This window comes from Aspergillus aculeatinus, assembly GCF_003184765.1.
Source record: "Aspergillus aculeatinus CBS 121060 unplaced genomic scaffold BO66scaffold_1, whole genome shotgun sequence".
Taxonomy (NCBI): Eukaryota; Fungi; Ascomycota; class Eurotiomycetes; order Eurotiales; family Aspergillaceae; genus Aspergillus; species Aspergillus aculeatinus.
This window is the reverse complement of record NW_020291470.1, coordinates 311,257-336,971: the sequence shown is the minus strand read 5'-3', so window position 1 is coordinate 336,971 and position 25,715 is coordinate 311,257. Positions and strand designations below refer to the sequence as shown.

The window sequence follows — 25,715 nt, the reverse complement described above, 5'->3', positions numbered from 1 at the left end:
GACCCTGTTGGTCCATTGATTCTCTATCTACGAGTGAAAGTGCCAATTCGTCGTGTGAAATTCACTCCCCCAGCTCTGTATTGGAGACCTGAACAGGCAGCTCGAAGTTAAGTTAAAGCATACTTGAGCCTTGCAACTTGATGTTGTTTTCCATCGCAGCAAGCAGGAAGGGCCAGTCCTCTGCGTACTATTTTCTTAGGACTGGTGTCTGAACCAATGTGCATGTGGCATCATCTGACCCATTCAGTCGCGTCAGCAAGGGAAATCTTAGTTAAATGCTACAGTATGCTCCATTGCTGACACATGAACATACACGTGTTTCGTGTGAACTGAATTCAAGTAAGTCTACATCAACGCTGGGTTGAATCAGAGCTTAGTGAGTACCAGAACTTGCTCAGCCTAGGGTGGTGCATAATTCCCGCTGCAGGGGATAAGGTTGTCATGTGGCATGTTAGTTCAGCAATGCAGGTGACTTGGCTACGAGGGGTACTCAGTACAATTCGTGGGGATGGACATAGGTGAATTGTGATAATCCAATGATCCAGCAACACCGCAACAAACAAACTACGCTCTGTGAACTTCATGCAGCCTCTGGTAACTTCTGAGTAAACCGCGCTCTGATGCTCACTGCTCATACTCATACACCGAATGGCATCAGGATGAGCTGCCTGCAAAAGCGGTCCCCAAGCCGTGACAAAAGCGGCAAACAAACAAGCCAAACAAGTGGTGTTGCTTTGCTTCTACGGGTAAGAGGTCGTGCTCTGGTTGATCGCTACATGCAGGTGGCCGTTGATAACGAGACGACTTGAGATCTACTTGCAGCAGCCTGAATTTGAAAGAATTGTCGGATCTACTCGATTGTGGGAAATTATAATAGGTGCCAACTTGATAAGACACCAAAGATAGAGGAGAGAACAGAAAAGAAGTGGCGAGAGAAACGGGTAATGGTCTCCGCTTCATCAATGATTGCTTGCCGGTAACTACGATTTATTGATTGTGTTATGCTGCCGCCAGCAGCGGCAGTGGATAAGAAGAAGTCCCGATTGTTCCAGAAAGATAGGCCACATGTTTCACCACATGAGCACAACTCCGCACCTGCTTATTCTAGGCAAAAGTGCTTGGAGTCGACAAGATGGTGGATGGCTTGCTTGAACGTACTCCATTGGGGGGAGGGAGGGGAGGGGATATGTTGGTTGGATAGGGGATTGTACCGACAGTGTGGAACCTTAAGTGGCGGAGAGAAACCTGAAAGAAAGAGCAGAACGAAAGAGACCTAGACTAGTAGAAGTCCCAGACTCTCCGTCGGGTCCCAGACTCACTCCCAGACTCACTGACCATTTGCGGCGGCGGTGGAGCCTCAACCAAAGAATTTGACGTTGGTGATCCCCGCTTTCATGTTGCTGCTTGTTGGACTAGCCTCTCCAAGCTGCAGCAGCAGCAGCAGCTGCTGCTGCTCTTGCTCTGCTGCAACTGCTACTGCTGTTAGACTAACTGCAGTGTCTAGTCTCCCTAGAGTCAGTCCTAGTCTTAGAGTCCTAGGCTTAACTAGTAGCTACTGTGGGAAGCTGTTGCTACTCTTGCTGCTCCTTCTGCTCCTTCTGCTCCGCCGACTCACAACTTAAGTAGACTAAACTACTAACTAAAACTACCTACTAATTATTATTATTCTTATTCCTATTAACTAACCCAGCTTCTTCAACCACCCTTTCAACTCCCCTCTTCTCCCCTCTTCCGTCCCCTCCACTCCCCTCCATCCATCCATTATGCTCTTTAGTCCTTCTTCAGGACTATTTTCTACCACTTTAGCCCATCACTCCATTTTTGCTTCACTTCTGCAGACCTGCTCTTATTGCAATCCGAATTAATTGTCGCTCTTCTTCCCACTGTCAACTCTGAACGGCTCGAAGCCGATTGTCCTGTCCCGAATCTTTTGTCCTCCTCCCCCGCACCGTGGTTCCCGAACGATGTCTCTCTGAAAAAAAAAAGCTCCCCCCGTGATTCCCTTTTTCGTCGACGTCATCGGTTCATTGATCGCTTTGGGGCCGAATTAAACTATATGCTCCTCCATCAAATCTTCTTTCTAAAACCCCCCCTTTGTATCTTTCCCAAGCTTCCTGGAACCTCCCCCTCAACCGTATCACAATGCGCCGCCATGGAAGGGCCAGCGGAGGTTCGACTAAAGCCGTCACTCCTATCTCCGAAACCGCATCCCTGCTACATTCGTTCGACTCGGTGATAAACCCCAATCGTCCTGTACGTCCGTCGCCATTGACCTCGTCGAACATCCGAGCTTTGCCGCTAGACCTCATCGACCGATTGCGCTCCTTTCCTCTCTTTCAATCCACCCCAGAATCGTTCCTGATCGATGTCGGCCAGCATCTCCGCCCCCAGCTCCAGCAAGCCAATGACTACATCCTGACGGAAGGCGACGAAGCCAAGGCTATCTACTGGTTGGTCCGCGGTGCGGTCTCGGTGACTTCCCGCGATGGCGAGAGTGTGTATGCCGACCTCGAAGCAGGTGCATTCTTTGGTGAGATTGGCGTGTTGATGGATCGCCCACGGACGGCGACCATTGTCGCCCGCACCAGGTGCTTGCTGGTCGTGCTGACCAAGGAGGATTTCCGACAAATTCTCCCCCGCTTTCCTGATGTAGAGCGGGCCATTAGGGATGAAGCACAGGAGAGATTGATGATCTTGGAGAAAAAGAAGAAGGAAACATCTGTGCCAGTGGTCGAGCCCGGAAGTCCGGCCAGAAGAGGCTCGAAAAGAGTGAGAGACACGTTTTCTGGAGACCTCAGTCTCAGCGAGCAGGATGGCAGGTCATTGGCGTCCGTCAACAAGAAGCGGAAATCCCCCAGCCCTGGATTGGCTGACGGATCATCCAGTGCGCTGGCGAATGGACTGGTCAATGTCCGTCTTCTTCTCAAGGAACTACCGCTGTTTGCCGGCTTGCCGCCGGATATCCTCCACTTCCTGGGGCTCAATGCGCAACCCCGATCCTACCCTCCTTTCACCGACATCATCAAACAGGATTCTCAGGGACGTGAGATATACTTCATTGTTCGCGGCGAAGTGGAGGTCCTATCGGAGAGGGCAGAAGCACAGCAAACGCAGTCCCTACCGAAGACTATCGAACACCCGGGCTTCGAGGTCAAAGCACGGCTGAAACAAGGCCAGTATTTTGGAGAGGTCGTAAGCCTGTCGCTAGCACCTCGAAGAACCGCTACTGTGCGGTCTATCAGTGCGGTAGAATGCTTGATGATCAGCGGTGAGGTGTTGGCCGAGTTCTGGGAGAGGTGTCCCCAGAAGGTCCGTCAGCAAGTCGAGCAAACCGCTAAAGAGCGGCTTCAGTCAGCCTCTGATGGCGATGTTGTGATGTCAGATGATGCGGGCGCTGAGCCTTACGGCAATCATATGGAGGTCGATGATAACTTCAAATTAAGGGCTTCTCGGAGGCAGTCCATGCCGCTTCTGACACTGACAGAGACAGAGTTGGATAGCACGCCAAGACCCAATGGTGTAGATGAGCAGGCTCTCTTACGCCCATCAGATCCAGACCCTTTTCTTAACATCGGCTTGGATAAAGTTCGCCTTCGAAGTCGACGCGGGTCTGTTGCCCCGATGACCCCGGAGGAAGCCTCCGGAGAGCAACAGCGGCCATCAACTCCATCATCTGAGCCACGGTCCACGAGTTCATCCTTTCTCACGTTACCTGGATCCTCTAGACTTTCCACGTCCCAGGAAAGCACCCGTGTACCCCGCCAGGATAACCATGGTGTGCTTCCGGATAACATCCTCACAAAGATCTTCCGGTATATGGAGCTTCATGACCTTCTACGCCTCCGAGCTGTCTCGATGCACTGGTCTGAGCTCCTGAGCACATCCGCTGAACTGTTCCATAATCTCGACTTGAGCGTGTATAATCGGTGCATCACGGATGACGTCCTGGCGAAAATCATTTGCCCGTTTGTCGGCAGCAGACCTCGCTACGTCAACATTAGCAATTGCTTCCATATCACGGATGAGGGGTTCAGCAAGCTGGTTGCTGTATGTGGTTCCAACGTTACTGCCTGGAAGATGAAGAGTGTGTGGGACGTAACGGGGTCGGCCATCCTTGACATGGCCAGTAAAGCAAAAGGCTTGCAAGAGGTTGATCTTAGCAACTGTCGAAAGGTGGGCGACACACTATTGGCGCGGATTGTAGGCTGGGTTGTACCCGGTCAACATAAGCCCAGCGAGGAGTCTGCGAAGTCCGGCAAAGCATCCTTAAAACCCACCATGCAAACTGCAGCCGGGACTGTGTATGGCTGCCCCGAGCTCAAGAAGTTGACCTTATCCTACTGCAAACATGTTACCGATCGCTCGATGCATCATATTGCGTCGCATGCTGCGTCCAGGATCGAGGAAATGGACCTCACCCGCTGCACGACAATCACCGATCAAGGGTTTCAGTACTGGGGAAACGCGCAATTTACCAATCTGAGGAGGCTATGTCTAGCAGACTGTACATATTTGACCGACAATGCTATTGTCTATCTGACGAATGCCGCCAAACAACTTCAGGAACTGGATTTGGTAAGCACAAGAGCATTCCTTCCCTCCTCGCATGAGATGCTTACTGACCAGCAAAGTCTTTCTGCTGTGCCCTGTCAGATACAGCGACAGAAGTACTCGCCCTACAATGCTCCAACCTGACCTACCTCAACATGTCATTTTGCGGCTCTGCTATTTCCGACCCTTCGCTGCGCAGTATCGGACTCCATCTCCTGCATCTCAAGCGTCTGTCAGTTCGTGGCTGTGTCCGAGTCACCGGTGCTGGCGTTGAGGCTGTGGCAGAGGGTTGCGATAAATTAGAGTCCTTCGATGTCAGCCAATGTAAGAATCTCACGCCATGGCTCGAAGCTGGAGGATCTTCCAAATACGCAAGGCGAATCAGCTTTGAAACCGTCGCTGTAAATGGGAAAGTTTTCCGGTGAGCCGTTGCGGCGTCGGCAGCTTCAAGCCGCGGCGTGGGAAGTCCATCGCCACAAGACAATGGCTTTCCAGACAATTGTCGACGCTGAAGCAGTCATGGTCCTTAGATTCCAGAATCGGAGCATTTATTGTCTGAAATACACCATCCGCATTGACTGTGTGACACACTTGCGGCCCGTTTCCTCACCGCTATATAAAAGGCTATATCTCTAACCTCCATTTCCTTCCCTCTCTATATTATACTCTCGCTTGGGTCATGGAGTTTGGTTCTCCACATATGTCTTTCAGGTTCACGACTCAAGAAGTCGTGATGAATTTTGGATGCATCGCATGAGCTTGCGAAGTAATATTTCAACTCTAGGTCGGCTCTTCTGGCGAATTATATGTCCTTACTTGGGTGGGAATTGGGGGTCTTTTTTATCTTTCGCGGTTGATATTACAGGTTATGACGGCAACGCAGGCATGAAAGGAGTTTGACGACGGACACAGAAGCACATGGCAGCATGGTCTATTATACCAGGTTGGGCTGGTTGATATTTGTATGCATGTAGGAACTTGTGCCAGTTTCCGTTCTTTGTACCTTAGATTCCTCTATTTCATTTTCTCTCTTTCCAATTCTGGGTCCCACTCGTTTCCTGCCATGTCTTCTTAGTCCCTCAACCCATCAAACCAACCAACGCTACATTTCTGAAGATGCCAGCCTCCCCCCCCCCCAAGCGAAAGAACATATTCCACATCTGGATCGTTTTGGTCCTGGCCGGCCCGAACTATCAACTGATCAACTGAGTGTGCAAGGTCAGTGGAAATCAGGTATTGCTAAGTCGAGCCAGCGGATGTGATACCAGCTTATCCTGTGCTGTGGTTTGTTTTGGGGCTCACTCAATCCCGCCAGCTTCAGCAACTCCATCCATGTATGTACACTAAGTACCTAGAGGATTTCAATGTCATCGAACAGACTCCAACCCGGGAGGGGGGAAAGGAGCTGGCTGGCATCATGGTGCCTCTTCCCAATGCGTCATGGGAATATCCAGCATCCCTCAGGAAGGGTATATCGCTCATCAATTGACAGTACGCTTGTACATAGGCAGCATTACTGGGCTACTAGATTGGGGTAATGGCTTGCGTGAGGCTGCGATATGTATAACCGTGGGGCAGGGGGAGGAAGAGAGGGAGGGGGTATCCATAATATATAATTGCCTGGAGTGCAGTTTAGCGGTGAAAACGGCCATGGCTAGCGGCTGCAGATCGATAACCAGACACTCGATTGAGATTTATACATGCCCCAAAAGAACCAGAATTCACATTCAAAACACCTTATGCCAAGTACCTATATAGGGGTATTTTTCCCATGAAAGCAATAACTACCCAGGATTGTATCTCCAAACGCCCTTTCCAGTAAACATAGGAGATCAATGTATGAGATCGAATATGCGAACATGATACGCAGTCATAGTTCAACAGAAGACAATCCCAAAGGCAGACAGTCACACCTCACCCGTCTCTTCCCTTCGGTCGATAACAGCAACAAACGCCCTTCCCCTCGCACCATTCCTTCACCAGCGCCGCGCCAACTTCACGATCCTCATTGACAAGGCCCAGACCCTCCGTGTTCAGCCAGGTTGTGAAGTCCTCGAGGATGATGGGATCATACATGAGGATTTTCTCGTGCCAGCTGGGTTGTCTGTTGATGCTGGTGGGTCGGAGTCGAGGCTGTGCGTAGACGGCCTGGGTGATCTGATTGTGGAGGCTGGGAGCCTCGAGACTCAGCGTCGTTGCGCTATCCGTGGTCTTTTGAGAGGGTTTGGCTGGTTTGGTCTTGCTGGAAGTGGGTGGGATGGCGGTAGTGGTGGTGGGTGGGCTTGGTTGAGGTGCGGCGTGGTGGAGGAGGTATCTCTCTTTTAAGCGGCTCGGGGAGGGAATGCTCTCGTCTTCTTCAGAGTCTTGTATCTCTTCAACGTCTGCAAAAGAAATCGTTGGAGTGACGCTATTCGTGAGAGATGAGTGGCTGGGTTTGGTGGGTGTTTGTGAAGGTTTGGGAGGTATGCTCCTGGCAGCTGTTGTTTTTATCGTTGACTCGGTGATTGCATCTGATTTCTTCGGCTTTGGTTTTGCGTCTATTTTCTTGGTGGTTGGATTCTTTTGCGATCGAGTGCCCTTGGCTGAGGTCTTGGGAATCACCGTTTCCGATGATGATGAAGTAGGGGGTTGGGGGGCCAGGTTACCTGGTACGCACGGAGCAGCTGTACCATGCTTGGATTCCCAGCATTTGGTGAGAATCTCGATCATTTTTGGGCGGCTTTTTATGGGTTTGAATCCATAAGAGGCAACTCGTTTGGATAGTTGAGCATCCGTGAATCCACTAAAATGTGGCATTTTAGGCTGTCGGGCTTGAGGTTGTGATGTGCCGACATCTGCTTGTCTGTCAAGGGTGTCTGAGGTTTCAGGGGCAGAAGTAGACAGATCTTCTCTGGGTTTCTGTGCATCGGGCACTACTGCTTCGTTGGAAGTTGCAGATACATTTCTATCCTTCTTTTCCTTACTGTCTCCGTTGTTGACAGCAGAACAAGGCTTCGGTGTATCGGAGCCGTCTACTAAGTCGACTACCTCAACCGGCAAGACCGACCCGTCAACATCGCGGGCTGCGACAGACCACAGATTTCTCGAAGCTGTGAAACGTGAGACTGTCAACGGTAGGCTTTCATGTGCGCCATTGTTCACACGGATGCTTGTCTCTAAGGCTAGACTTTGCTCCGATTCCCGAATTGCTGTTTGCAATTCTCTTATCATAGTAGGAGAGTCCTCACGTTCTAACTGACTGCAAGTGCCAAAGACCAGCTCTTGATCCTCCAGAGACCGGACGGCGGCTTCAGGTGAGAGTATGACAAGCTCTGGTTCTTGCGCCCTAGCATTCTTCCCCTTCTTTGTTGTCGATTTCTTGGACGTGAGAGCTGATGGCATACTGGCCGAAGAACTGCCTTCTGAATTGTCCATAGCCTCCGTAGCATTGGTGAGATACTGAGCAGTTACCCTCGCTGTAAGTGTCGAGAACTTCTTTGGTTTAGTGGCTTTCTTTTTCGCGGCTGGGGCTTTTGAACTCGAGGTTTCATCTTCAGTGGAGTGATTTTCGCTACTCTCATTGGTTTTTGGCTTGCTCCCAGGATATACTCTAGCGTCAATCAGCTGTGCGGAAGTTAGTTATCGAGAAGAAAGTGAATGATCGTCGAGATCAAGCAAATGGGACATACTTCAATGCGCCTCCTCTTGGTAGGGCCGTTCTCCTCTAGAACCTGATTCATAGCTTGAGGAGCAGAGATACCACCAAACCCAAACTCAGATAGCATAGTCCCAAAGCTTTTCATTTCATTGCTGTTGTGATCCAATTTGATATCCAACCCGCTAGTTTGTTCTATAGTGCCGTCCGTGGGCGTCCAATCCAGTCTTCTCTTTAACGCTTGCTCCAATTGCAGGCCATCCTTCTCCCAGTCGCGGGTCTCATTCGCAGAGTTCTGATCCAAAGAAAGCTGCGGGGTTGAGGGACAATCGGGTTTCTTGCCAGATTGTCCCTCGATTGGCTGCGACGAGCTACCAGCCTTCGCAACCCTCCCCGAAATGGTCTTGTTTGCAGCTGTCGCGCGCTTCGTCGTAGTCTTCGGCACCTTCGGTTTCCTTTCCCTAGGAGTCGGCTTTTTCGACAAGCTCTTTTTAGACGGACCCTCGCCCGTATGGCTTGATTCTTCCACGCCTTCCTCTGCTTTCTTCTTGGGCCTCCCTCTCTTTTTCACTTTATCCTCAGGTGGACCGTCTTTGGCCCCTGTCGCATCTGCCCCTTCGACATCTGTAGTCTTGCATGCGGCGTTTGGGGGTTTCCGAGCTCGTTTGCTGGGCTGTTTCCCGCCCTCGAAGAATTTGGAACGCGTAGGGTCCTGGAAGAGGTCCGATGGAGACGGCGGCTGGGAAGTGGAGGTATCGATCGGGGACAGCCCGAAGAGCTGCTGGGCATCGTACTTGGGTGGCGCAGGTGTATTCACTGGGCTGTGCTCTGGCGAGGACAACAGTACTATGACCTCCGCGGTGGCGGTCATGGTGGCGAGTCTCGACGAGTCCGATCTCTCGGGGACATCTAGGCGACGATGGTCCGTAGAACTTTGCTTCAGATATGATCCACAAGTCTCGATACTATAACGCGGTTTTGAGCATTGGTTGTGGTATAGTGCATGAGTTGCTAGGCCGAACAAGAAGTATTGAATTTGTAAAAGTTGTAGATGCGGCGAGGATCGAGACCTCCGCCATGTGTCTTGGCAAAGTTGAGGGATTTCCGTTTCGGGATGACGACATCGGTGGACTGGGCAACCGCGCGCATGTGATCTGTTCGCCCGTCGCTACCATCTTACTATGTAGTCTGTTTAACTTATGCGACTACACTTTTCACTTTAAAAACGTTTTAGCAATGTATTGGCCACTGGGTATCTCTATGCTATCTGGTCTAGTTCATTGCTTTGCAGGAACTATTTATAGTACATGGCACTGCAACTCCGAGCACCATCTGTCTAAATCCCGTGCACAGACCCTGGAAACCCTTGTCTCTTATATGCTAGAGCAATAGCGCTTCAAATGATCCACTCAATCCGGGAAGCATCTTTTGGGACAAGCCTTGGACGAAGCCAGGCTTGGTTGGGGCTGTTTAACACAGACCCAAAATGCAATAGGCAAGTCGAATAGCGTGAAGCAGCAGATGGCTGCTTTCACAAGCCTGTTGATGTTCCATCATGGGAATTGGCAGGAAAGGATCTCAAACCTTACGTGCCGATCAAGTGGCCCCGCGCAACGCAATCGCTCCCAAGACAGAGAGTTCAAGCTGTCTCATACCATCGCCCTGTGTGCCATTTGCCTGAGTTTGGGGAGGAGTCTTCAGTGCGCCGAGTTTATAAGCCTTCTTGATTTTCGTCACATCGGCAATGTTCGACAGGGTTTCGTCGTCAAATGGCACAGCCGAGCCTTCAACATGTTGAGAAAGATGGGTTGCGACTGAGTCGTGGGTGACGTCCGGTGTCATCGAGACCTTGATCACTAGTAGGTCTTTGGTGGAGTCGGCAATACCGAATTTGCGGAATGATTCGGCGATCTGCAGAGAGTTAGCCAGGCTGGCGGTGTTTGTCGCGTTTCACCTCAAAGACGCACATTATTCGCTGGGCTGAATGAGAAAACAATCTCTGAGTGAACATTGTGAGACTTAAGGCGTCCGTTGATCGAGTCGTTTACAGCTCGGAAGACGGCGGACAAAGCATGAGCTCTGGAGAGAACCTGCGAACCACCATCAGAAACAATGGTAATTGACTGGCCCAGGTTTTTGATGATCATCTCATACCATGCTCGCATCAATGAAGGCATACTCAAAGTCAGCGTTTCCTGAGATCAGCTGTTGTCGGAGAGAAGCAGCATTTTTGACATCCCGATAAAGTGCGACATGCACGGGCATCGAAGGTGGCAGATGCGCAAGCTCTATGGTTTCGACGAACGAGGAAGACATGGCGCGAAGCGAGGCTATTGATTACGGAACAGATCTGCCGAACAGTGGTCAGACATATGACAGAGGCACATGCTAGAAGGTGCGAGGTCACTTACAAGTATTGAATACGTAGGATTGAATCGCAGATATCCGGCTTAATTCCCTTAATTCCCCTCCTCCACCAAGATTATCGCCGAGCGCGGCCAGCGCTGAGTAATTATTGAGTCACTACACGTGACTTCACTTCTCGAACGTTCGGGCCGCCGTAGCCAGCGGGACCCCGGATTGATATCATCGCTTCGCATTTAAAGCGCTTTCCTCCTCTTCCTTCTCATCGTCGTCATCCAGCGATACACCACCCCAACAATCATGGCGTTCTTCTTGCGGCGCCCGTTCGCCGTTCCGACGGCGCTTCGTCAAATCTCCAAGCCTGCTAACAGCGCTCGTTTCATCCACAACACCCCATTCAAGCCTGCCCAGCCGAAGCCTACCGGCCCCGTCTCATCTTCCATCTTCGCCAAATCTCGTCAGACCTTCCAGAATGCTTTCCGCCGGACGTATATGCAGCAGCCAACCTACAACACCCGTGGTGAACTTTTGCAAAAATTGGGCTACGGTGCCGCCATCGTTGGCGGTACCATCATCGCAACGAACCTGATCTTCAACCGCGAGACCCGCGAGGATGGCGGTATGCCCCATTACGAGCGCAGCTACCTGAACGAGACTTTCATGCACACCGGACTTGGTGTTGGTATCATCGCCATTGCCGCTCGCGCTATGCACATGAACGGATTCTCCTACCGCATGATGGCTGCCAACCCTTGGTTGGTTATGGGTCTTGGTCTCGTCGCTAGCATTGGAACCATGTACGGTACTCTGTACACTTCTCCTGACAAGTGAGTACTCCGCGAAGGCGTCCCCGTTCTAGCTAGGCCGAACAGCAATGCTAACAGCACCACTAGCTACGTCGTGAAGTATGGTCTCTGGACTGCTTTCAACATCACTCAAGCCGCTCTCCTGTCCCCTCTGATGTTCATGAGCCCCGCTCTGCTCGCCCGCGCCGGTCTCTATACTGTCGGAATGATGGGTTCCATTGCTTTCGTTGGTGCCACCGCCAAGCAGGAGAAGTACCTGTACCTGGGTGGTCCTCTGCTCGCTGGTGTTGCCATCGTTGCTCTCTCCGGTCTCGCTCCTATGGTTCTCCCCGTCACCGCCACCCGTACTCTCATGTGGTCCGAGAAGATCTGGCTGTACGGTGGTCTGGCTGTCTTCGGTGGCTTCACCCTCTATGACGTGCAGAAGATCCTTCACCACGCTCGCCTCTCTCAGCGCGGTCTCGTTCGCAAGGATGTTGTCAACGAGAGCATCAGCTTGACCCTGGATTTCATCAACATCTTCGTCCGCATGGTCCAGATTCTGGGCATGCGCCAGCAGCGGAAGTAAATGCTCTGCTATGGCTTCTGTGAACACAACATCCGATCCTGTGGCTCCATCGAGAGCCACTTTAATGAACCGGTTGACTACTCGTCACATGAATAACCGGAACCCTTGTGGAGTTCGGATCATTGAGAAGTTGGAACAAGGTTGATTGATATTTCGGTTCTGCTTAAGCGCCCGGTGTAATTTTATTCCTTTCATGTTTCCCACTGATCCTTCTTTACTGCCTGTAGATGGAACATTTCACTAGGGCACATTCCAATCCTCCCTATGCTGGTAAACGGCAATGGTCGGTTCTACGTGCTAGGAATATGAGGGTCCAGCATCAAATGTATGCATAGCTTTAGTATCAGCCGCATACCAGGAGGAAACAATAGACATCTCCACTCATCATCATTCAGGTTCATGTTCATAGCATTCGTAGTATCTTTTTTTCTCGATTGCTCGCTTGTTCAGTAGCTTGTTCACTACGGCGCAAGCATCTGACCTGCAACTTATGTCAAACCCACAACTATACCGACCCTAATCCAGCTCACATCCCTAGGATCACCATCCACAACCCAACCAGTACCCCGATCCCAGTGCCCCAACCCCTAACAACACGAACAGAGACAGCCCCCGAAGGTATCCCCGTATTCCTCCCCGCACCCGCTGAACCTCCAGCACCTCCAGCACCTCCAGCACCACCACCACCCAACCCTTTCCCCCCCTCTCCCCCTCCCTCTCCCCCCATCTCCTCTCCACCACTCCCCTCCCCCTCCTCAAACCCACACAGCCCACTCCCCTCCATCCACTTCACCGGAAACAACACCCTCGGCTCCCCGCGATCCATCCCCAACCACAGCTCCCCGACCTCGCTCACCGTCAACCGCTCACAGCTCAGCACCTCCACCACCTCCACGTCCGGCTGGAACCCCGTCGTCAGCCGGATCTTGTACGCGCCGCTGGCGCTGCCCTGCGTCGACAGCACCATCACCACCTGGCGGTCCTCGCGGCCCTTCCGGAACCCCATCTCGCTGGACCCGCGGTAGATCGGGTAGGTGGGGGTGTCGACGTAGGCCGGGTCGATGCGGATGGCGTGGCGGCGCAGCGCGTTGAGAGCCGCGATGTGCGTGTACAGCGGCGCGGTCTCGGGCGTGCTCGCGTACCCCGTTAGCCAGAGGGCTTCGCGGTTGAGGGGGTCGTGCGCGCCGGTGAGGTGCTGTTCTTGGCCTTGGTAGATCATGGGGATGCCGTCGTAGAGGAGGGTGAATGTTAGGATGTTTTTTGCGAGCTTTGGGTTGGTTTGTGGGGTTAGTTTGGGGGTGATGGAGGGGGATTGGGGATTGGGGATTGGGGGCTTACGTTTAGATCGTTGATGAGGCTTGCGAAGCGCGGGACGTCGTGGTTCTCGGAGAAGGTCGTCAGGGTGCTTACGTTGGGGCAGGCGTGTTTCATCTCCTCGATGCGGTTGGGGAGGTCGGTGGTGTCGCCCATGGTGAAGGCGTCTAGCAGGGCGTAGTAGATCGGGTAGTTGGGGACGCTGGTCAGCTCGTTGTCCGCCTGGTAGCTGCAGATGGTGTCGACGGACCGGTCGAAGACCTCCCCGGTCACCAGCGAGTTGTTGGCCGCTTGCTGGAAGGCCCGGAGGTAGGCCGGGGTGATGTGTTTGGCGGCGTCGAGACGGAGCCCGTCGATTGAGTATTTGGTCATGGTTTCAGAAATCCAGCGGTTGAGCATGCGCTGGACGTCCGGGTCTTCGGTTTTCAGATCGGGCAGGGCGACGATGTCGTCGCCCGTCCAGCACCGCTGGGCCAGCGGGTAGTCGTTGTAGTCGGTGATCTGGCAGTAGGGGTGGTAGTAGCGGGCCTCGTTGAAGGGCTGCAGCTTCGAGTAGTCGATGCTGGTGGCCGGGTCGTGGCCGTTCGTGACGTAGGCCATGTTGTTGATGACCGTGTCCATCATCAGATACATGCCGCGGGCGTGGAGGGCCTGGCTCAGGTCGAGGAGATCCTGCTCCGTCCCGAAATGCGGGTTCAAGGCATACAGGTCTTCCGCCCAGTAGCCGTGGTACGCTTCCCCGTAGGCGACGCGCCCCTCGACGTTCTTGATGATCGGGGAGATCATCACTGCGTCGAAGCCCATCCCCTCGATGTAGTCCAGGTGGTCGATCATGCCGCGCCAGGTGCCACCGCAGTATAGGCCGGCGGTCGTGTTGCAAGGAGCGGTCGTCGACCCATCCGTGCGAGCAAACCGGTCGGTCATCGTCTGATACACCGATCTGGTTCGCCATGCCCCGGTGCTTGCCATCAATGCCGTGCTAAAGGGGCTTATGAGCATCAGTGCATGAAGCCATCGCACGGTGCGGAGTGGTGATGCCATGGCGTGCGAGTGTGTTTGCAGGTGTATGCTGGGAAGAGGCTATGTTATGTGACAACCGATAATGGGGATCTTATTCTCAATGCCACCGCTACCTTTTTTTGTTTCATATGTCTTCCATAGTCCTGCTTGAGAGCAAGAAGACAAAAGAAACAGAGGGTTGATGTTGCAGCCGGTCTATCAAGAAAGCGTTGATCTCAAGATCCTCAAATCTATACTTTAGATGGTATCGACAAATGAATGTGATTGCGCAAGAAGATTAAGGAAAGACAACGCACACGGAGAGTCAAAAATCGGACTCTGTCGCAGAAGGAAGGACTAGTTGAAAAGACAATGGACAGGCATGATGGGAATTTCAACCAAAGGCAGTGCTACCTACCCCTCCCTTTAAAGCGTATTTATCGACAGGCCCGGCCGACTAGGACCGGAAAGACGCAGACTCGGAAATTCAGATTCTAAGCGGCCGAATCCGAGAGGATTCATTATAGGGTTAGGCAAGATGCCCCTCGGTGATTTATGGTTCAAGGGGAGAATGACCGGCATACTGCCAAGTGGAGCTGCCAGAAGTTGCTCTGCAGCTATCATAATTTGAATGGAAGAACCATGGAGAATTTAAACTGTGGCTGTGGATATCGCAATGTACTGTACTGTGCTACCGCATGCTGTGATGCTTCGATCGAGTCTCGCTCGTTCTGATGAAGCATGCAGGCATAACTCCGGACGCACGAACCGGTGCAACATTTTGCGGGGAGGAAACGGTCAATGTAGAGGCGGCCTCTCGTCCTGACCTATGCTGTAAGTATCCTTGAGCGGATTCACATGCAAATGGCTCATCTTGAATCGTCCTGACGGTCTGTGAAACAATGGCAGCCCTTTCTGTATGCAAGGATAATCCCAGCCGCACCGCAACAGTAAATCAAGGCCAAGGGCGTGTTGCGGCATGCGGTAACCTGCAGCTCATGCGGCCTTGAATATGATGAACTGGTTCGGGAACCGAGGAGGTTGGATGAGAAGAATCGAGATGCTCAGGGAGTTATTCTCAAGCATAGTCTTCTGGAGGACCATCCTGCATCCTCACTCATAAACAGGCATCCTTCGGCCTTCTACGGAGTAATTGTGTTTTCAATCCATCCGGGCCTCGCAAGAGAAAATAGTATGTAAGGGACAAAACCCAAAACACTTGCGTCTCACACGGAAAAGCTTGGCATATGCACTTTGACTTTGAGGATGGGAGATTCATACCTTCAATCCGATCTTCTCAATGGGTCTTTGAAGAAACGAGGAATATATCAGTTGAGGAAGGAAGCTTTGCGCCGGGCCTCTGCTCAGATGCGGAAACCGATGGGAAATAGTACCTGCTCATAGGAAGAGCCTGGTGTGATTTCGACCAGGTACGGTACAGTGCATTATGCAAGGGGCATCATCGGGATGGTACTATCAATTCTTTCTTAAGTCCTAGCCAAATTAGCAGATATCACATGTTGGAATCGACTGATAGAGTATGTGATCATGTGAGACACAAGTCTTGACAGCTTGGGTCTCTTTCATGGATCCATGGCTTGGAAAACCTGCGAGATACGGCACCATATAAGATCAGGAACGCGGACAATCGAGCCTAGATCAATCATTTTCTTTTCGATGTTCTGCTGAAGATCATTCGTATTAGCATTACCTCATTAGATATTAACATTCCACATCATGGAAGAATTATCCGAAATGAAAAGACATAATGCGTTTCCTCCCTAAATACCTGCGCCCAACGCTGATGCAAAGACCGAAACGAAGACCTCGATGCCCCAAGTGACCCTCATTCTCGAGCATCATATGCATATGCTGAGTCCGTACTTTCTCGCTAACCCCGAAGATAGGTTGTGGTGAGAGCCCATTGGCACCACAGGCTGTAATAGTCACAATCCCTTCATCCTCTTCATATGTCCTCCTTCTCACTGCTAGATCGAAGTCGAAGGTGATGCGCAGCACACAGTCTCGGCCGCAGAGCTAGGCAGCAGTCAAGAGAGCCTGTCGATATACTCGCGCGGAGTGAACGGGGAGGAATTGATGAAGGCCATGAGATGCACCGCGTATGCCTGATTCACGCGCTCAATCTTGTCCGCGTCGCTCACTGCAACTTTGTACTTCGCCGAGACAGGCTCCTGACGGCGGACCTTATTTGATCCCTTGCCCTTCTCCTTCCTGGCTTTGATCTCCCCCTGGATGGCGCGCACATCCAAGCCCCCGACACGAGGCGTCATCATCATCCCCGCCATCTGACAATAGTTCTCGGAGGTGATCTGGTTGAACGCCTTGAGGATCAGCGCCACCGTCTTCCAACGCTTGCATCGTTTCTCGGGCAGTCGGATCTGGATGAACTTCTCCGGCCAGCGGCACTCGTACAGATCCTCGAACAGGCGCATGTAGGGCGGACACTCGAAGAAGCCGCGCACTTTCTCCTTCATGATCATCTTGTTGCCCCTCACGGCCGAGGCAGTGCGTCCGATCCGCAAGGTGAGGAGCAGGGAGTGGTCGGAGAGACCTTCGAGGTTCACGAACTGCACGTACTTGGCTTTGAGGATCAGGCTGACGTCGACCGACATGCAGCGGTTGACGGGGTTGGGGTGGTGCTCGTTGATGAGCATTCGGCTGCCGACCGCATCGAAGGCCACGTCTAGCTGGGTTTCGCTCTGGTGCAGCTCGCGGATCTGGCCTGTCTCCGGACCGCATACAACGGCTTCGAGCTTGGGGAAACGGATGGGATATCTGAAGTGGCAGACGCACGACGGATCGTCGCTGGCCGAGCGAGTTCCAAGGTATGAGAATTCATGTCATGTTTGTTGTTGATGTAGGAGGAGGGGGGGACTTGCCATGGATTGTTCGCGACTGACACACGCTTGGTTTGATCATCTTCAGCTGTCGGTTTCTCAGTTGCATGAGGGTGAAGTGCACGAAAGTACTTCATGGTGGATTGAGATTGCTTTCTCTCAAGAGCTTGTGTTTAGGTTGGCTCGTGCAAGATGTGAGTTATGTAGAGATCTGTACACGGGGACGATGAGGGGAAAGAGAGCCGTGTGAGGGAATGGGACTGGTGTTAGAATCGCGAGGGTGTTTACACCATGATTGCACGCAGCAACTGTCAGTTCACTGGCAGTTTTCACTGGGAACACTGTGCTTATCTTTGTAGCACTCCATAGTCAAGAGATGATCTTGCCTAACTTTCACTTCACCTCAAGGTGCTATGCCACATCATAGTGATAAGCTCTTGGAGGAAGTACCACTGCATTTGCAACGAGAAAAGCTAAAGAGAGCATGGAAGCTTCTCAATGTCATTTCAACACTTGCACATCAAGCAATCAATCATTGATGTGGAGAGTAGACTGTGCTCGCAAATTCAAAATATCATACAATGCTCAATATTTACTAGATGCTACATGCGAAGATTGAGCTAGAAACCAAAGCTTAATGTCCCCAACATGTCAGCTATACAGCGGTCACTGGTCTTGGATCAGCTTCACAGAGTGAGATATCATCCCAGCACGCAAACTGCCGTTCACATGTAGAACACCTCCAGCCACGTTTGATTGCTTAGTATAATAGACATGCTGCCCCAAAGCTGCTGTTCCCTAGGTTGAATGTATCAGTCGGTGAGCATCACTGGTGAAGCTTCGCTGAAGGATACTAATTCATTCCTTAAAGATGGTGGGTGTCCTACAAGAAGCTACTGCCTAAGATAAGTAGTTATAGCCATTGCACCCACTAAGCGTACTGAGTAAGACCATATATTCACCTACGGTGATAGGCAACTTGTCTCAAAGCTGGTCAGATACAAGTTACAGAAGGAGCTTGAGTCTATGCGATATTGCATTCCATAAGTAGGTGAGATCCAAGTGCAGGTCATCAGCTGATCTACATATTTAGGTATCATCATGGACTCACTGTCAACTTCACGACCTCCCCAGTAGATACTCCTTTATTCGTTGACTGGAAAATCAAGATTTGCTTCCTGCTTGGATTGCACTCTATTACACCATTCCAGCCCTTGAATATGGTTAGGGCCAGTCACTGAGTGCCGTCGGGAGGTGAGTCCGATTACCTAAGCACACCGCAAAGCTTCGCAAGATCCCATCGCAAGCCTCGGACGGTGAACTGCAAGTCCAGCCATTGGCCCTCCTCGAACTACTACCTCAAAGCTATCTCCTTCCGCAGCGTATAGCTACAACTCCGATACCACCATCATGTCTACGGAAATGGAAGTCGACCCTCCGGTGGTGCAACAAGAGGAAGAGGAAGAAGCTCCCGCGCAGTCCAGCAACGGTAGCCACGATCCGAGAACACAGGCGGGAGCCGTCGCAGTACGCAGCATCGAGGGATGGATTGTCATCGTGACCAACATCCATGAAGAGGCCTCCGAAGAGGACGTCACGGACTTGTTCGCCGAATATGGAGAGATCAAGAATTTCAGCCTGAACCTGGACCGCCGGACGGGTTACGTCAAGGTCGGTTACTGCTCCCTTCACTTCAACCATACACAGCATCACCGGAGCTGGAAAGCTCTGCCAGCTGTTACTCCCTGAACTCCTCTCGTTGCTTCTCATGGTATGCCAGATACTGACTCGTCTGTGGTCAAACAGGGATATGCCTTGATCGAGTACTCCACCCTCCCCGAAGCCTCGGACGCCATCAAAGCCTTGAACGGCTCCAAACTACTGGACCAAACCATCTCCGTCGATTTCGCATTCGTTAGACCGCCCCCCTCGAATAAAGGAAAGGGTGGAGGACAGAGAGGTGGACGTGGCGGCGGTAGAAACCGCAGCAGAAGCCGCGAGAGGAGCCGCAGTCCTGGAGCCGATGATGCACGGGACTAAGCCCGCCGTGATGTTTTGTTTGTTGGGAGAGCGTTTTCTTTTCAATTCATCTCACAGGCCGTGGATGCGCCAGACACTTGGCCTTTTGTTTGCTCCAGACCTCCGCCAGCATTGGGGTCCTGCTATTTTGCGCTCGCACTACAATAAGAATCGTATTGGCTGCTTAGGGTTGTCCAGATAATTCATGCCATGGGCTGGAAGTCTGGGGGCTGGCTCGACCAAATCGGCTCTAGGGGAGAGGGAGAGGAGGGGGTGGGAGAAGCAGAACAAAGCCGGCATTGTCTCCTGGGAGTTCCATATTATGCTCGTCGCCTGACGGGGGAAAAAACCTTCAAGGGAGCATGGTGCCGGCATCATGAGGTTTCAGTGATATGGTATGTGCTACTGGTCTCTCTCATCTGCTCTGCCTATCTACTTATGACCGTCATCTAATGTTGCAGTAGGAACATCCAGCCTGAATGACTGATGTTACAGAGCTAGATATCCCGTTCTGTCTACTAGCGTGTGTATTTAACCTTTGTGTCGGTTGAACTCACCGAATACGAATGTCGCGTGGCCATTTCAATGCTTGTAGCGCCCTTCAACCAGAATGCTTTGTTGCTCACCTTGGTGATTTACATGACAGGCACCCTTAACCCACGAGACTGTTGGGAAACCATGGATCCTTGTAAATACTCTCCAAATGATTGATAAATGATCATCCGAGAAGTAAATGCGGGGATTGGGAGGGGGGATTTGGGAAGGGGGGGGGGGCTCAACGCACCGGACAAGCGAAGCAATCAGCCTAGGATTGTCGGGACTCCGGGGTAAAGTTCTGAGTGGCATGCGACCAACAACAAGGAGGGCGCGTGATGCCAGACCAAGATTTGACTGCAAGAAAGAAGTGCCAACTGCCAGTTGAAGGTGCCGTGGAAAGAGATGGAGCTCATTCCCAGGTGGGATTAGTTAAGCCCGCCGAGACTCCTCCCTTCTCCCTTCCTTCCTTCCCTTCCTTCCTTCCCTTCCTTCCCTCCCCCGCACAACGCCGAAGTTAACCTTAGACTCCCGACTCTTACATTTCCCCATCTCTCAATCATCATCATCATCATCATCACTCCGGACTAAGCCCGCTTCCTCCTTCCCTCCTTCCCTTCTTCCCTCCTTTCCTTCCTCATGGCACGGACTGGGCAGCATTGAGCCGATTATGTCTCATTCGATCAGCTCCCTCAATTGCATGCAGCCCACTCTCCGTGCATCTATCCCCCCCGCGTGTCTGAAATAGCTATTTTTAAAATCAAAAGACAATCGTCATCCCTCTTATCTGCCTTTCCACTGCTGCCGCTGCTACTGCTGCTACTGCTACTGCTACTGTCCCTTTCCTCCCTTTATTATCAGGCTTTCGAAACAAGCAGATCCCCAACCCCTCGGATCCGGGGTAAATACAGTTAGAACAGAATTACAATCATGCAAGCATTTCTGCTCATTTTTAAATTTCTCTGTCTGCTCCTAACCCTGTTTGAGACCAATGCGCTGGCGTTGCGGTCGCAGGACGTCCTTGCGCCAGTCGCCCTGGACGCACAGATTCCGCTCGAGGGAACAAATGCATCACCGTCGGAGCACCAGCTCCCCCTGCCTGCCCCGGATTCACCTCCCGAGTCCACCGAGAGCATCAGCCGCACGTTGCACGACTTGTTGGATGCTCTCCATGTGATGCAGGATGCTTATTTCGAGCTGTGGCAAGGCACTTGGCCGTCGAGTATCGATTGGACTGCGGCCGTGCTGGGCACCCATGTCTCTGCCACACTTGCCTCGCTGACTGCCACCACCGGCGACGTGCTGTCGACCGCTGTGTCACCGGATGATCTTGAAGATTGGAAGCACTCGACGAAGCGCGGTCGATACGGACTGGGCTCAGAGAACCTGATCAACCACTTCTTCGACCAGACTTCCGCGTTCTACTTTGGCGAGAATGCCATCTCCCTGCGTGGTCAGGCCTTCGATGATATGCTGTGGGTAGTCCTGGGTTGGCTGGAAAACATAAAGTTTCAAGTCTTGCACTCTGATCTGCACTATGACGACCCTTTCTCGCCCAACGCAACTGCGAAGCTACGCTGGCACGGAACCCAGTTTCGATCCCCCGCGGCGCATCGAGCACGTGTGTTCTACGGCCTCGCGTCCGGGGGGTGGGATGAGTTGCTCTGTGGCGGTGGGATGATTTGGAGCCCTTACTTGACCCCCTACAAGAATGCCATCACGAACGAATTATATATCTCGGCGAGTATTGGGATGTACCTGTATTTTCCAGGTGACAAGATTCAATCCCCCTTTGTGGCAGGAATCGTTGAGGATGAGGACTGGTCAGATGGCTATCCGCATAACCCTGCCCACCTGCAAGCCGCCATTGAGGGCTATGCCTGGCTCAATTCATCTAACATGACCGGGTGCAATGGGCTCTATGGTGACGGCTTCCACATCAGTGGCTGGGAGAGCGATGACCGGCCTGGCACCCGCAAGTGCGATGTCCTCAACACAATGGTATATACCTACAACCAGGGGGTGATCCTTAGCGGGCTTAGGGGACTCTGGTTGGCAACTGCTTTGCAGCAGTACCTGTATGATGGTCATCAATTAGTCCTGAATGTGATCAAGGCAACCGGATGGCCCGATAAGGACAGTCAACAGTGGCAAGGTCTTGGACGCGGCGGTGTTCTGGAGGAAGTGTGTGACTCTTCCGGAAGTTGCTCTCAGAACAGTCACACATTCAAGGGGATTTTCTTCCATCACCTGGCGGAGTTTTGTCGGCCTATCCGGCCGCAGGAGGTACGATTCCTGGCTAGTGCGAACCAGACAGATGAGGAAGGAGAGGCATGGCAGTATGTGTACGAGTGGCACCAAGCTCGCTGCCGCGCATATCGGCCGTGGATCGAGCATAATGCGAACGCGGCTCTTGTGACCCGGAACAGCGAGGGCAAGTTTGGCATGTGGTGGGGAAACCAGTCCCGCGCGTCTGGGAGCACTATCACCGATGAAAGCCCTCTGCCGCTGGGGGCGATTGACTATGAGAACTATGGAGCACGGGCTGAGGGATCCGAAGGGCTGACGGGACTTCTGCGCAGCCGTGACTCGCGGAGACTCGCCGATGAGAGGTCCGGCTCTGGGATCGGAACGCAGCCGTACGGTTGGGGGCTCGCATCCGGGTGGTCACGCTCCTCAGAGGAACAGCCAGACGTAACCGAGCAAGGCAAGCACGATGCCAATGATCGGGGCCGAGGACGTACTGTTGAGACGCAGTCAGGGGGCATTGCAGTGTTGCGGGCCCTGTACCAATGGAAGAGCTCACCGTCTCTAGCATGATTGGGGGAGGTTGCTTAGAGTATCCTGTATAGTTTAGCGGTTATGAGTATAATGCACATACCTATATGTTAGGGGTCATTATAGACATGGGGAATTGGGGCCCGGTGGCAAGGCACCTGCGTCATCCGATGTTGTAGCCGTGCATGCATACGAGATGATTCCACAGGATTCCCAAATGAGTGTTAGACCTTGTTGAATCATGCATATACCGAGTACATTGTACATCATTCTCCATGGCAGGTTGCCAGATGGGGAGAGGAAAGCTTTGGCTCACCGCGGCTAACCCCTTTGTCCCCCTCCCCTCCCCCGATTATGCCGGCCCCATCTGACCGACAGAATGATATAACGTGAGATCGACCCTCGTCCCTAGAAAAAAAAAACCACAGTAATCAGCAGACCCGCGATCTGCATAATGAACTGTTCAAATGATGTAAGCCAGGCGGGATTGACAGGATGAACGATCCGCCAAAGTTCGGTAGTTGGAGCAGTCGGTGTATGTACTGTTCAGTGCTCCGTAAAGTCTCAGAATTGATTATAATGCTGACCCGGGCCTCGGGGACTCCTTTCCCTTCTCGTCTCTACCGTATCCTATGTGGCCTCTTCAGGTTCCTTGTGCCAATAGCCTGTTATGTACTTAATTCTTGCTGAAAAAAAAAATTCTTGATTAAAAAAGAGAAAGGCGTTTGTCGGTTACTCGGCAGATTCCGTAACTCAGGATTTCTCTCCTTTTCTTTTCTTTGGGTCTTTGGGTTCTTTTTTTTTTATTAGTGCTATTACTCCATACTTCCAATCCCTTCCTGTTGTTCCCCACTAAGATAGTACAACGACGACGACGGCATTACTTCCCGATTCTTTGATCCCTAGCCCTGAGGGTAGTTAGTTCGTTCTACCAATTTCTTCTTTCGGGAGACTTTCACACAGAGATCCTCAGACTCAGACCAACTTCCGTAAAAGCAACAGCCATAATATCAGGTCAATTGGGGGTGGGGGATCCGCCACCGAGAAGTCACCGAGGTTGCTATCCTCATGTATTCATACACAACAATGCGCAGTACATACATGCCACTCACAATCCACACCGTCGATGAAACAAAGTTGATGATGATGATGATGATGCAACATTCATACCTAGAGGTTTCCTAGAATTTCTTGATGAATTGATTCGACTTGGTTTGATTGAGACTAGTCTGTTTTTATACAAGGCGAGCACGAACCACCGCCCCCTCCCCCTCCCCCTTCCGCCTCCCTTCCGCCTCCCTCCCTCCCCTAAAAGCCACGTTTTTTGTTGTTTCCCCTAGATTGCTATGAGTACTAGTGCTAGGGATTTCGGAGTTGATATCAATTCGGGACGAGGGGGATTCATTTGAGGTTGGTGGGTGGGTGGGTGACAGTCGGGCTCAGGCTTCAGGGGACTTGTTGTAGAATACAGAGTATAAGTTATTCACCTATATTGGGGTTCTATGCTAGGCTACTAGGTAGTAGTCAGTGGGCTATATCGTACAGTGGGCGGTCGTCCGGATCCATGTTGTGTGTTGTTGTTGTTGTGACAATGTGCATGCACTGCACTGCGGTGGTTTTTGGTGAACTGTGGGTTTTGTTGGTTGGTTGGCTGTATCTTTTCTACTGTATGTTACTCTTCTGGGTATGTAGGAACTTCATATACCGGTTGAAGGGGGCAGAAGATATCGGGAGTACGTATGAGGTGCTGTACAACAGGCGCATAAGTACTGTACTTGGGACTATGAGTATGTCGGATCCGCGTTATCAAACAGCATGACTATCTACTTGAGTATTCCAGGCGAGCTAACTGGTCCCCAGGAGGTTGTGGGAGGATCGGACATGGTGGGGACAGAGGATTCTCATTTCTTTCTGGAAGATGGAGGGAGGGTTTCAGGTTTCTTTCGGGGGGTCGATTCTGATGACCCTGTACCCGTACATTAGTTGCTGTGCGGAACGGACTACGGGGAAGATTGGAGGATTTGGGAATGATACCCCCTGGGTGCTGGAGCAGGAGTTGACTTATGAGCACCTGAGTTTCTTTGTTTGTCTGTCCATGCTCATTTCATGATACGTACGTAACTGTTGACGTTTGAGCTAGAGGGATGCTATAGATGGATAATGGTTGATGGTTATCTATAGGTATTGTCATAGTGATGCCCTTTTCCCTTGAGGGGATGGATTTACTTGCAAGCTATCCGATTCTATATCTTCATCACTTCAATATAGATGTATTTATAGATCGTGGAAATGTACTGTACATGAATAGTTCTGAGCCTTTCTTCAAGGCCTTTCGAATGTGGTTGGGGGTTTATAACTCCGAACCTCCGAATGTTTACCACACTCCCATCTAGTAACTATCTATGTTGATTGGACCAAGGATCTCTCAACATAAGAGTGCAATGTCATGTTTATATGCCCCTAAACAATCGCCAGTGTAGTTGAACTACAAATCAGGAACTCAGAAATGGTTGACTTTTCTAATTTCTTTCTTTCTTGCTGCTTTTCCATCTTGCGGTTTGGGCTGAAAGCCACCATGCAGGTTTTCGGAAGGGGGGAGGGGAGGAAATCGGATTGGATTTGTTGTTAGTCCGAGTGGATATGTGAAAAGTGGTTTACTTTTAGTTTCGATACTTTTTTCCCATATGAACCCCCGGTCTCTGGCAAATCAACGATCGAGGAAGGGAAATACTGGGCTCGGAACTGGGGACCATTTTTTTTGACACCGTGATTGATTGATTGATTGATTGATTTGGTTAAATGAGGGGTGGTGCCTGAGCTTGACTTTTTTTGTTGTTTTCCTTGTTGCTGCTGCTGCTGCCAAGTGGGCTAGCTAGTTGGTTTGGAAATGCACTTTGGATTGATTGACAGGAAACATAGATTGGTTCGATAGATGGACGGGCAAGGGGTGTGTGTGGGCAGTGAGAACGGTGAACGGGTTATGAACTGGGAAATGTTGCATATCTGCCAGGGAAAATTATCCCCCAAGCTCCAATGGGTGGGTGCTACTACTGGGCGGTGGTTGGTACCTGGCTAGTATAGTAGCATCTACCACCAACTTCTTGACTGGTTTACCTGATTTTTGCTTGGTGAGTTGGTATGTGCTTACTGTACCTGAGAACCAGTAACCAACCTAACACACGGTCAGGGCGTGGTAGCCTACCAGGCAATAACAATAGCCAAGAGGTGTATACGTACCACGACCTGACTCCATTTGGTATGCTAACGGTAGAGCAGGGGGTGGGAAAATC

General features: G+C 51.6%; 10 protein-coding genes across 10 annotated transcripts; 5 read left to right on the top strand and 5 right to left on the bottom strand.

Annotated features, from left to right (window-relative positions):
- Positions 1-545: 545 nt before the first annotated feature.
- BO66DRAFT_387162 (uncharacterized protein) lies at positions 546-975 on the bottom strand. The gene has a single exon (XM_025646234.1). It carries the CDS (start codon positions 958-960, stop codon positions 655-657), a length of 306 nt encoding a protein of 101 aa, XP_025509041.1. The 5' UTR covers positions 961-975; the 3' UTR covers positions 546-654.
- A 1,167-nt stretch (positions 976-2,142) lies between these two features.
- On the top strand, positions 2,143-4,976 carry BO66DRAFT_310324 (cyclic nucleotide-binding domain protein; the record flags this gene model as incomplete). Its single annotated transcript, XM_025643281.1, has 2 exons — positions 2,143-4,575; positions 4,632-4,976. 2 exons carry the CDS (start codon positions 2,143-2,145, stop codon positions 4,974-4,976), a joined length of 2,778 nt encoding a protein of 925 aa, XP_025509040.1.
- Positions 4,977-6,465: 1,489 nt separating this feature from the next.
- On the bottom strand, positions 6,466-9,193 carry slx4 (the record flags this gene model as incomplete). Its single annotated transcript, XM_025645084.1, has 2 exons — positions 8,220-9,193; positions 6,466-8,154 (listed from the first exon to the last, which is right to left on the bottom strand). The coding sequence occupies exons 1-2, from the start codon at positions 9,054-9,056 to the stop codon at positions 6,466-6,468; spliced, it is 2,526 nt and encodes an 841-aa protein (XP_025509039.1). The 5' UTR covers positions 9,057-9,193.
- Positions 9,194-9,420: 227 nt separating this feature from the next.
- BO66DRAFT_338288 (EKC/KEOPS complex subunit CGI121/TPRKB) lies at positions 9,421-10,642 on the bottom strand. The gene is made up of 4 exons (XM_025644353.1): positions 10,597-10,642; positions 10,340-10,535; positions 10,153-10,275; positions 9,421-10,096 (listed from the first exon to the last, which is right to left on the bottom strand). The coding sequence occupies exons 2-4, from the start codon at positions 10,499-10,501 to the stop codon at positions 9,782-9,784; spliced, it is 600 nt and encodes a 199-aa protein (XP_025509038.1). The 5' UTR covers positions 10,502-10,535; positions 10,597-10,642; the 3' UTR covers positions 9,421-9,781.
- A 195-nt stretch (positions 10,643-10,837) lies between these two features.
- Positions 10,838-12,310, top strand: BO66DRAFT_387158 (Bax Inhibitor family protein). Its single transcript, XM_025646233.1, has 2 exons — positions 10,838-11,376; positions 11,443-12,310. Exons 1-2 carry the CDS (start codon positions 10,850-10,852, stop codon positions 11,921-11,923), a joined length of 1,008 nt encoding a protein of 335 aa, XP_025509037.1. The 5' UTR covers positions 10,838-10,849; the 3' UTR covers positions 11,924-12,310.
- Positions 12,311-12,384: 74 nt separating this feature from the next.
- On the bottom strand, positions 12,385-14,245 carry BO66DRAFT_444844 (alpha-amylase; the record flags this gene model as incomplete). Its single annotated transcript, XM_025651615.1, has 3 exons — positions 13,262-14,245; positions 12,593-13,190; positions 12,385-12,404 (listed from the first exon to the last, which is right to left on the bottom strand). Exons 1-3 carry the CDS (start codon positions 14,234-14,236, stop codon positions 12,385-12,387), a joined length of 1,593 nt encoding a protein of 530 aa, XP_025509036.1. The 5' UTR covers positions 14,237-14,245.
- A 1,702-nt stretch (positions 14,246-15,947) lies between these two features.
- BO66DRAFT_466961 (uncharacterized protein) lies at positions 15,948-17,357 on the bottom strand. Its single transcript, XM_025652525.1, has 2 exons — positions 17,158-17,357; positions 15,948-17,062 (listed from the first exon to the last, which is right to left on the bottom strand). Exons 1-2 carry the CDS (start codon positions 17,229-17,231, stop codon positions 16,285-16,287), a joined length of 852 nt encoding a protein of 283 aa, XP_025509035.1. The 5' UTR covers positions 17,232-17,357; the 3' UTR covers positions 15,948-16,284.
- An 895-nt stretch (positions 17,358-18,252) lies between these two features.
- Positions 18,253-19,409, top strand: BO66DRAFT_424756 (RBM8 family RNA-binding protein). The gene is made up of 2 exons (XM_025650186.1): positions 18,253-18,765; positions 18,901-19,409. Exons 1-2 carry the CDS (start codon positions 18,505-18,507, stop codon positions 19,132-19,134), a joined length of 495 nt encoding a protein of 164 aa, XP_025509034.1. The 5' UTR covers positions 18,253-18,504; the 3' UTR covers positions 19,135-19,409.
- BO66DRAFT_2710 (uncharacterized protein) lies at positions 19,230-19,657 on the top strand. Its single transcript, XM_025643052.1, has one exon. The coding sequence runs from the start codon at positions 19,324-19,326 to the stop codon at positions 19,564-19,566; it is 243 nt and encodes an 80-aa protein (XP_025509033.1). The 5' UTR covers positions 19,230-19,323; the 3' UTR covers positions 19,567-19,657.
- Positions 19,658-20,577: 920 nt separating this feature from the next.
- Positions 20,578-22,467, top strand: BO66DRAFT_310746 (putative glycosyl hydrolase; the record flags this gene model as incomplete). The annotated part of the gene is made up of 2 exons (XM_025643301.1): positions 20,578-22,231; positions 22,328-22,467. 2 exons carry the CDS (start codon positions 20,578-20,580, stop codon positions 22,465-22,467), a joined length of 1,794 nt encoding a protein of 597 aa, XP_025509032.1.
- Between the last annotated feature and the right edge of the window lie 3,248 nt (positions 22,468-25,715).